Source organism: Pagrus major, chromosome 11 (genome assembly GCF_040436345.1).
Source record: "Pagrus major chromosome 11, Pma_NU_1.0".
Classification (NCBI taxonomy): domain Eukaryota; kingdom Metazoa; phylum Chordata; class Actinopteri; order Spariformes; family Sparidae; genus Pagrus; species Pagrus major.
In genome coordinates, this window is record NC_133225.1 from 13772356 (window position 1) to 13783857 (window position 11502).

At 37.3% G+C, this 11502-nt stretch overlaps 1 protein-coding gene across 1 annotated transcript in view; it reads right to left on the reverse strand.

Moving 5' to 3' along the window:
* Nucleotides 1–269: 269 nt before the first annotated feature.
* Nucleotides 270–11502, reverse strand: part of faah (fatty acid amide hydrolase) — a 92604-nt gene continuing 81371 nt past the window's right edge. Inside the window, exons 10-15 of the mRNA XM_073475816.1 lie at nucleotides 4017–4116; nucleotides 3336–3379; nucleotides 3188–3227; nucleotides 2998–3106; nucleotides 2656–2801; nucleotides 270–1080 (exon numbers count right to left, since the gene is read on the reverse strand). Of these exons, the coding sequence (XP_073331917.1) occupies nucleotides 958–1080; nucleotides 2656–2801; nucleotides 2998–3106; nucleotides 3188–3227; nucleotides 3336–3379; nucleotides 4017–4116 (562 nt within the window). The 3' untranslated portion in view covers nucleotides 270–957. The remainder of the gene's footprint in view (nucleotides 1081–2655; nucleotides 2802–2997; nucleotides 3107–3187; nucleotides 3228–3335; nucleotides 3380–4016; nucleotides 4117–11502) is intronic.

The following is an 11502-nucleotide window of genomic DNA, read 5'->3' on the forward strand; positions in this document are numbered from 1 at the left end:
AGAAATAAGGTTTTTATGCCCTCACCTCTGCTCGATGACTTGATGGTGTACACACTTTATAAACTCAGATCATTAAATATTCAACGACAAACGGGTTAACTGTACAGGTTTTACATTTTTGTAAATATCAGAAAACAAAATGGGTCACACAGACGAGCAGAGGAAGGAAGAGAGGATCACGTCTGACCTGTTCAGGATGGGTCACAGGTGACTTATTGAAATTTCAACATTTCTGTTGTGGAGACAAATGACAGCAGTGGATCCTCATATGAGAAATCAGTTACTTTATTTCATTCTTACTATCATATGACAGAAAACAGTTCTTGTAAAAAGACTAAAATGATTGAGGAGACAGTATAATTTTCCATATTCATTATAAACACTTTCCTCATGTGATTTGCGGTGCCTCTTGTTGTGTTGTTAATGTGGATTACATTTTTTAAAACACGCAGTTGCTTTTCGTGCTATGAAAATATTAAACAATGCCAACTCATTTCATAAGTTGATAAGTACAGAAAAGGTGCGAACCTGAACCAATAAACATGAATAGTACCATAAAAAATTTTACAGAAATTTTAAGTGAAACTTCCACAAAAAAATCAAAAAGTCAAAATCAAAGAGCAGAAAACAACTGATCCTTAAAGAGCAGAGGAAGGAAACTCAAAATATTCAAGATTTCAAGTACTCAACTACCTTTTACAATATAAAGCAACATTAATCGTGTTAACCTTTAATCACTTTTCATTTCGTTGTACAGGAGTGTTGTCTTGTGTTCCTGAATTTCCTTCAGGGAATTAATTAAGGTTTACCTTATCGTGTGTTATGTGCAGTTATTACTACTTCAGAACACCTTCATCACTGGCTTATTGTTTGTGTTTTAAAATTCATTAGTTGAACTCAAAGCAAAGTTAATCTGAATTCCTGGGAGTAAGCAGCCCCACCTGTGGCCTCCAGGCTTTACTTTTTGTTCTGTTTGACCAGTTGTTCCACTTCCTTCATGAAGCGCAGGCAGAGCTCATCCTGCCACGGCAGGGCGACACACTGCACCGCCACAGGCAGACCCTCGCCTCCAGACACAGCCTGTCACCAAACACAGGATCCAGTCAGTCAACAGTCAGTAACCAGACCCATCACAGTCTTCTGCCTCCACCTACTGACCAACTGTGGAACTACTGTTGTAAGGGGTTACTCAAATGGCCTGAGACTGAAGCTTGGGTTGACACAGAGGAACATACAGTTACGTGCAACAGCAGGGCCACACCACGGATAGATTACTGAACAGGTCTCTGTATTAAGTTACTGTTAACATTTCTTGTTGGAAAGTCACAAAATGACCTCGAAGAAATGCAACACAAGACACAAAATGACTACAAAGTGGTGAAAAACGTCCACATAGAGACATGAAAGGACCAGAAAAACACACTAAAGAACCACAAAGGCACACAACAAAAATCAACAAAATGCAAGACGACAAAGGAACCACAACCACTCAGTCAGTTGTGGGTTTCTTGCTCCTAGGAGAGGTGGGGGGCCCATTGTATCATAATCAATGTAAGCTGAATTTTGTAATTAGAAATAACAGCAAGGTTTGGGCGATATCCAAAATTTTATGTCACGATATTGTCCTGCCCATTCATCACAATACACAATATTATCGTTTGTAATTTGTAGTTGATTAGTAGTATGAATAGTATGGAAGAATAAAGGACTGACAGGTTAATATGCTGTTCAATTCTTTACTTCTCCCTTTTCAGCAACACATACAACACTTTTAAATAAGAAAATAATATTAAATATGCACTTTTAAATTAAAAATTTAGAGCCAAGACTGATTTGCAAACATAACAGAATAGCCTACAATATTAGGTGCAGCTAGTCTGTCACTGGTTCTCTACCCTCTAAACTTTAAAGGGACAGCCAGGTGTGAATTAACACTGTAATCAATCAAAATTAAAAGTTAAAATACAGTCAGAGCAGTTCCTCTTAGGTGAGGAACCACAGAGCCGTTTCATATTCGATATTGTGAAAAATAGAATATAAAAAAAATATTAATAAAAATATTAGATGGCAAATATTGCAATACTTGATCACATCCAATATCAGCCAAAGACTAATAGCAGCTATTTATTGATATTGTTTCATATATTTATTTATATTAGAAAATGTGTTTACTGACATTAATCTATTGTGCACTGGAAATAATATTTAACTATTAACAATATACAAGGTCAGGACTTTTAACTTTAGTCTTAACACATCTTTACTCATTTTACAACTCATTTTCTTCCTCTTCTTTGAATTGTGGGCACCCATTCAAAAGTTGCATTCCAATGTACAGCTGAAACGATTGAAAATCAATTGTAAGTCTTTTTTGTTTTTTAAAGCAAACTGCAAAATACGAAAAAGAAAATACTGGTTCCAGCTTTTCATATGTGAGGGTTTGCAGCTTTAATTTATCTTTATCTTATCCGATGTATCGTGTCTATCATCTTGAAAGAGTAGGTTGACCAGGCAGTTGGTTAAATAAAGTAAAACTGTGTTAAGTTGAAATGCTTCATGCTCTTTGCTCGCCCTTGTGGCCAACAATTGCTCACTGCAACTATTTGCGCAGATGACTTTGACATGTCAGTCTCCTCTCGCTGGCACGGGTCTTACCTGTTTGAAGAGCTTGTCCAAGTAGTCCTGATAATTGCCCTTATAGTGCTTGAGTTTCTCCTCATCCTCTGCTGTTACCGTGGAAACAGGAACAACACCGGCAGGAAAGTTGAGGAGATTGTAAAGTATCATGGAAGAGCCAGCACCTGGAAGGACAAAAATGTTTTGACTGGTTGTTCACTGTGCTACACTGGGTTATATTGTTGCTGTTCTGTACAGTAATCAAATGATAACGTACAGTGCTGTGATAAAGATGGACACAACTATATCTTCATCTGTCTGATCTGATCATTCACAATGCTCTTTCAGGTATTACACACACAACTGTTCAGGGTACCGTACAGGTTAGTTTGCCACAGTATGAGAAGTTGAAGGCCGGTCCGAGAACAGGGCACAGCAGCACGTCTATGTTGCATCTTCTCCACTCTGCTATCGTTTCATGAATGTAGTCCTGTTGATAACACAAGAGCATTCGATTTTACCTGTATACATTCATACATGCACAAGCATCATTAGCTGACAGTAACGGTACCTCAATAGCACTTTGATGCTTCCACTGATATGCAACCGATCTAAAAAACAAGGCAGGAAAAGAATTAGTATGTTTTGTTCATTTATCCATTTCATACAATCGCTAAGTAATAAAAGCTCAAGCACAAATGAAAAAATTCCTTTCTCACCCAACTCCACAGATACCACTGCAGATGGAAGCAACACGAGGAGCCTGCAAAAGACAAGCATGACACAAAGCACAATTTGAGGTATTAAATCACACTGCAACTGTTTAATCAAGGTCATTTTCAAATCAAGAACAAGCTCACTGTCCCTGAGGAACAATTATATGTTCATTAGTTTATATTTACACGTCTATTCACACATGTCACTAAAGAAGAGAACTCACCAGAGGCTTATTTTTTCACAAATGTCACACTTAACAGCCTCAGTCTAGATTTAACACTGCTACAGTATGTTCTGATTATACTACGACTCATTAACTCTTTTGCTGGCATATTGAGGATCCTGCCTAGCTTAATAATCTCTATAATAAAGAGCATTATGACCAAGACTTTAATATTATTATTTAAAATGATTTCTTGTGATTTCACTTTTCTTTTGGCCAATCTCATCATATTGTAGCCATGAAGTTCAAACTACGCTTTGTATTGTAAAATGATGTCTCTTATGTAAAGAGAGACAAAGTCAGCAAGAGAAAACCTGCATATTATAATTATATTTATTCATGAGGTTCAAATTGAAGTGCTTCTGGCAGTGTAATACATTTTTCCCATGGTTATTTGTACAAAATTATTTCTTATTTAGTATGATTATATTTTTGTTGTTATTCTTCCTCAAAGACTCACCAGAGGCTTGAGGAGGAATGAAACAGTTTTCTTCCACCACTTCGGAAGAGAGTAATGGATAACCTGGTCTTTGACACAGGGGTCGAGGGGCCCCCCCTCCCTGAAAATACAGAAAACAATAATTGATTATTGGCACACAACAGAACAATGTGTTTGAAGGGATTGTAATTTGGTTTACTGTATCAGCAGAAACGTAAAAAGTTGTTGCGGCCTATTTGGGTATTGTGTGATGCGACGCGGGGCATCAATGGATCTGACTTGTTCCAGCATATCTCGTGGGTGGTCACACAACGGTGGTCGATCAGATTGAGATCGTAGTTGGTAGTAGTATTGGAGTGTGAGGGCCATTCTACTTCTTAAGCTTTCTGTCATGTTTCTTGAGCAATTCATTAATGATTTTTGTGGTGTCGCAGGGTGTGTTGTCCTGCTGGAGTGGCCACTGCCATTAAGTAATGCTGTACTTGGTCTGCAGTAGTGTTTAGATGGGTGGTGCGTATCAAAGAACATCCATCTGAATGTCTGGACCCAAGGTTTCCCAACAGAACATTGCATTGTAATTAGATGATCAATGTTATTCAGACATCAGACAGATGGATGTAATAGACCGGTGTAAAAAAAAAAAAAGTTTCACAATTTAAAAACTGATATTCCTCTGCACCATGGAGCTTAAATGATAGCATTACCATGCTCATATGCATACTGTGGTAATCCTAACATGCTAATACAGGAATGTTTAGGCTATCATGTTCCCCATCTTATTTTAGCATGCAGGCATTATAACATTTGCTAATCAGCACTTAAGCCAAAGTATGGCTAGTTTTGCAGTTATTTAGTCATAACAAATCTAAAATTCAATCTGATGATGGCAATAGATGAATGAAGTGAAACAATCACTGAAGCTATCACACTTATTCAAAGGGGAAAATGCAGTAAAAATGTGGATCAATTTCATGTCAGTCCATCAGTCTGGTGTACAGACTGACCAACACTGCCATCTATCCATGTTGCTAACATGGTTAAAATGACTGCAACATGTATTATGTGTAGACTACACAATGTGAATATTATATATATATGAAATAATGTTTGTCACATAACCAAGTGGCAACCTCCAGGGCTGAAAAATTAAGCCAATGTGGAAGTGCCAAAACCTGCAGTTCCTCCAATGGCCACTGGAGGTAGACTCCTTAGGAGCACATTTTTAAATGCCCAACTTTACAGCAGATCAATATGTTTACAGCCTGGTACAAAAAATAGTTAATTTATCCCTTCATGACAACTGTATGGGGGTGAACTTTTATACAACTCACTGATTTGAATCATATCAAAGCTTAAATTTATATATAATTAGGTGCATGGCCATGAATTGCACGAACAGAAAAGACAGAGCTCTGGGGGAGACTGCTGTGGGTAGAGCTCAGAGATTTCGGAGGAATAAACAACTGGAGTCAGGAGAGCACTGAGTTCGTTTTAAACTTACGGGATTAAAAAGTGGATCTATCTTCACTCTCGCTTCTCAATCTGTTTGCAGCAATGAGCCACAGAGGTGCAAAGACTAACTTTAATGTACTGTAATTCTGTCCAATTTAACTGCTGAATGGAGGGGAAATGTACTTTTCCTTTATGAACCTACCAAGAGGAGATGAGGAAAAAGAAAAGGCACTCCGGCGAGTTCTGGCTTTGGTCTGAGACAATGTTTCCAATGAAACCCTTCCAGTATTTCAGTGGACAGATATCCTTCATTTTTTAACAAGGTATTTATTGTGAAACATTTACAAGAATGTGTTGAAAAAAACTCATTGATTTGCAAGGTTCATGTACATGGGCTATTCCAGCTGTCGTTTCTGTCATCTTTTCTTCAGTGTCGCTCATTTCTCTTGTTCAGACTTCTGACAGGTTCACTTATTTTCAGGTGTTCTCAATATTCACAAGTTTATGTGACAATATTAAAGATTTTCAATGTGGTCTCAGACTTTTGGACCCCACTGCACGTATACTGTATAGGTATATATGTATATAAGTAACTGTATTGTTTTAATTTATTTTATTCAAGTCTAATTTAAATATTGTATACGTGTTTTAGGTGTTTATAGCATTTAAGAGGCTACAACTTCCATTTCATTGTGCAATGCTGTGTTGAAAAATGAAAAATATTAAGCCCATTTACCTGACTCCTGTATCAACCTGTTACCTGTACACCTCAAACTTTGCTCTCACCTCCCTCTCCATTTACAAGAAACGGCTGCACTTCTTATCAGCTCCTTGTGATAATGTGCACTGCTTCACCTTTCACATGTAAATACAACAGCATGTTTAAAATAGTCCAGGTTTAGATAATATTGTTTACATTTCTTCAAGGTACTCATCAGCTTTCACACATTATGATTAACTGTGATTTAATGTATTCACTTCACATATTGAATACACAATTTCAAGCAGTAACAAATGTCACATGTACATTTATTTGCAGATATAAGACTGTACATATATTTTAATTCAAGCCACAAAGGAAATAATAGTCCTACCATTTTGTTACCAAATCAAGTGATATTTGCTTAAAGCAGCCAGTTAGAGCTCATGTTATAAAATACAGACTGTTATTTTTGAGTGACTGACTGATTAAATTAAATTAAATTCCTTCAATTCCTTCAGCACTTCTTTCTCGCAGTTTGAAAGAAGTGATGCCATTTCTTGTAAACGGTAAAGGAAGGGGTCAGCTGAGGTGTATCAGTGTGGCTGATAAGCAGCAGACTGATAAACACATCCAATTGCATAAGATACAGCACTTAGAAAGGCTGACTCATTAACTCTTTTGCTGGCATATTGAGGATCCTGCCTAGCTTAATAATCTCTATAATAAAGAGCATTATGACCAAGACTTTAATATTCTTATTTAAAATGATTTCTTGTGATTTCACTTTTCTTTTGGCCAATCTCATCATATTGTAGCCATGAAGTTAAAACTACACTTTGTATTGTAAAATGATGTCTCTTATGTAAAGAGAGACAAAGTCAGCAAGAGAAAACCTGCATATTATAATTATTTCATGAGGTTCCAATTGAAGTGCATCTGGCAGCGTAGTAAAGTTTTCCCATGGTTGTTTGTACAAAATCATTTATTCTTCTTTAGTATGTTTATATTTTTGTGGTTATTCTTCCTCAAAGAACATAATTCTCGTAGGGAAGACTGGGAATGGGAAACACTGTTTTGGGATGAAAGTGCTTTGAATGACTTCAGCCACAATTTTATTCTATAGATGTTTCTAGAAAGAATAACAACTCTGAAGCGTGTTAGATGAGTCTTTAGGCCTTTCTCAATACAAGTTACAACTTGGAAAGTTGAACTCCAACCTTGAGTCCATATTGACTGGTTGTTAGATTAGAAATTAAAACCAATTTACGTTTTCAACAATGTTATATAGCTTCAATAATCTTATATTAAAGTTACAGTACCTCTAACTTCAGCCTAAAATTGAAAGTTATCCTCCAATTGGAATTTTATTGTATGATTAAAATATCATGGAGACATCAGTACCACAGGTGTATTACCAACAGGGTTGCTACGACAAGACTGTTCTCGCAGAGGAAGACAACAGATGTTGACCAGCCAGTAAATCTGCTAAAGTTATCAAGTCATGAAATTTAGTTTTGACATGGTTGAAGGCCATACATTAGTAAGGTTTCAAATACTGAATGTCTGTTTATGAAAACTGCCCTGACATTGATGTGAGGGCCAGAACTTTACACTGACATTGGACATACTGTACATACTTTCTGGGCGTATAAACGTATAGGCAGTAGGTGATTTGTTAATTTTTAACAGGTGGGAAGGCCCAATGGGAGCACCACCCTGCCCCGACACACATATGTACACCTTCCAAAGGACATTGTTGCAGGACGCCTTAACCATAACTGTGATATTTCTAATTCTACAACTCCATTTTATCCAGTTATCTTCCTTCTCTCCCTACTACAATTGTCTTTTTATAACTGTATTAAGGTGATGAGTAAATACACCTTTAAATCGTATGCAGTGGACTGAGTTTATTCAGGCGGGGTTTTCTCATGTTTCTCACAATACACTACAAGCAGGGTCATTTTAAGTTACATGACCCCTAGGAATTTTTTACCATCTAAATTCCTTGAAGGACACAAAATGAACATTGTGCAAAATAGTAGAGCCCGACCGATTTATCGGCGGATATTAGCCTCTCACACATATTTCGGTATGGGTGTATATATTGTCAGATATACACCGATATGAAAACCTTATATTTAAAAACTATAATGGAGAAAAACATTTAAAATTGGTGTAATGACATAGTTTGTCCAGCAAAGTGCGCTTCAACTAATAAAACAGCTGGCATCAGGAAATGTAACAGCTACCTCACTAATGGTTAAACTATAAACCAGCACAAAAAAGACAATTACCAACATAACATAAGCCACCATGTTCTGAACAGACACACTAAAAACACTTACAAAAAGTAACAATTTAGTTTTAGAACAAGCAAACTTGTTGTGCTCCTCCTCTACACGAGAGACGCGCTGGGAATCCACCGGAAGCTGCTCTATGATGTCGCGTCTGCTACAGGTTTTGTTCCACCCTCCGCACGACGTCATACCATGAATGTATAAAGAGAACCCAGCGGGAACGTTTCAGAAGCCTCTGGCCTGCCCGATTTTGTTGACTTGCTCAGATTTTGTTGATGTGGTCATTTTTCGTTTTCATACAATCGGGTGTCTGCACAGTGTGTTTTATTTTGAAAATTGACCGGATGCTCTATGTTGTTGCTGTATCTTTGACTTCCTGCCGGCGTGATCCGCTCTGTGTAGCTTGTTGCGGCTTGTTGCGCAGAGCGGCCGTGCACGGCTTGACTCCACTGTGTGCCGGAGCTGATCGCGGCCGGTTGTGATTTGTAACAAACTATCTGTTACTAGGGGATGGAGAGTGATGGCAGGTTAACAAGGGGGATGCTTTTTGGTAATTTTGCTAACAAGGGGGACAGCATCCCCCCTCATCCCCCCCTCAAATCGCCTACTGCGTATAGGTATACAGTTTAGCATTTAGGAGGCTACAACTTGCATTTCATTCTGTAATGCTATTGCATTTGTGAAATGACAAATAAATCAACCTTTAGTGCTTTGTCTGTTTAGCTGACTTCTGTATCCACGCCTGCTTAATTTCTAGGTCCCTGTGTTACCTGTACACCTCAAACCTCGTTCTCCCTTCCATCACCATTTACAAGAAATGGCAGCACTTTTTCAAAACTGCAGACACTGCTGCACAAAGCAGCACAAGGCTCCAGCTAATGTACTATATTTATATGAGGTATATTATTTATATCTGTATCCAAGTATCCGTACATATTGTTTTGTTTTATTTTGTTTCACTCATTCTCAGTTCAAAGTCTGTATATATGTTCTATGCACTGTACGTGCAGCATGACAGTCTATAACTGACATTTTATTGTGAATCCCTGTGTTGTAAAATGATAAATAAATTAACCTTTCTACCTTGAGATAACTTTAGTTTCACTTTCAGTGTGAGTCATGCAGCTGTTTATGGGTGAGGTTTGGATGGTGCATGTGGCCATTATAAAAGCAGCAGCAGGAGCAGACACTCTGAACTCGGCATCTTCACTTCAGCTGCTGAATCTACTGGGCACTCTTTAACCCAAACATGGCCACCAACTTAGGTAAGTCATGATAAAAAGGAACGATTATTTTACAGTGATAAAAAACTGATCATCTCATTTTCTGTAATGCCTCTATAATACTGCAAACAAATCAAAAGTTAACGATGATGATTTCTTGTCACTATGAAGATGCTAAAAATTTGAAGCATTCATTTTTAAATGAATGCCATTTATGTTCTAAAGAATCAGAGTTCTTTTGGAGGGAGATTTGGAGGATGTGCTTTTAAATTAAGCTTGGCTATCACCAAAACTAAAACTTTCTCTACTGTGTTGAGTAATGTCACAGCACCTTATTATTTTGTTAAGGAAAAGGTTTGTTTTTAAAATTGATGAAATCTTCAAACAAATGTGTCAGCCTGGATGGGAAAGCTCTCACTGCAGTGTGCTATTTGGGGTGCTGCTCAATGTGGGTAGGCAAACGTTTGACCTAACCTACACTGGTCCACCTGGGGCTGATGTTGAACGTGACAGATTGAAACAACAGCACATATTGGACACAAAGGATGTTAAATCTATGAAGACCTTAATTAAATACGGAGAAGTTTTATGTGAAAATTACATGTTTGATATTGTTTAAGGACCTTAGATTTTTTTTTTGTCTGTAAATCAATTTAATACAGCTCAGATTGAAATTGTTTTGTTTGTTTCATCATTACCTAATAAGCACACAAAATATCATATTCTAAATGTAGTGTTGGAATAAGCTTTATAGGCTGCAATGTTCATTATTTAGCACTTAGTACAGTATTGATGCTTGTGAATGTGCAGCACAGACTCCTCCACCAGGTGGTACCTTTAAGTGAGTCTAGCAAGTTTTGAAGCAGGAGAGCAATTCCTGTTTAGTGATTATTCACTGCAGTTTCTAGTAAGAGAGTAACTCTTAACAGCAGAGAAAATGTGTCAGCGGACCTTAGAAAATGAAATATGCTTGTTTGTTTACGCTATAAATTTAAACCTGTTGCTTATTTTATACCTTTTTAATGATCATACCTTTTATGTCTATGCTTATATCAAACTACTTTTACTGGCATTGTGTGCAGTTGATTGGGCTATGTCAAAGATTTTTAATTTCACTGGCTATGTTGATGACGCAACTCAAGAACAAATATGAAATAAAGATGTGGTATAAGACTAAACCTTTGTCAGAGTACTTATTAACAAGTTCAAAGGTCACATGTCAATACTTTCTCAGGAAAGTCTTATACTGAACCAGTTGTGGACACCTTGAAGTATCCAATTAATGTCAATGGCAGTAGATCAAGAAAATGCTAAACCAACAACTGTCCAATACAGTTTTTACAAGTACAGTTTGTTTCTCACAAACTCCCTGTAATGTCCCTACAGGGACTTGGCAGTGTAGACACAACACTGTTACAGTATGTTCTAATTAAAGTACCACAAACCAATGTAGTTTCAGTTTCATTCCACAGAGAGAACAGTGAGTGAGGTGTGTCCTGCAGTTTGAAATAAGTCCTGCCATTTCTTGTAAATGGTGAAGGGATGGGGCTAGTGACTGAAGTGGGCAGACAGGCATCCTTGTTATGCAGAAGGTCAGCTACCGAGTTTGATAAGCAGCAGACTGACAAAGGCTGACTAATCATCTCTTTTGCTGATATATGGAGGATAATGTCTGATTTATTTTTATACTATAGAGACAGGCAAGTATAGAATTCAACATATAAAAAATAAATTATTGAAAAATAGCCATGATGAATTTATATTTAGGTAGGTTTAAATAGAGCTGTACATTCAAGGGGATGTACCTGCTGTTGTCACAAGCTACCTGG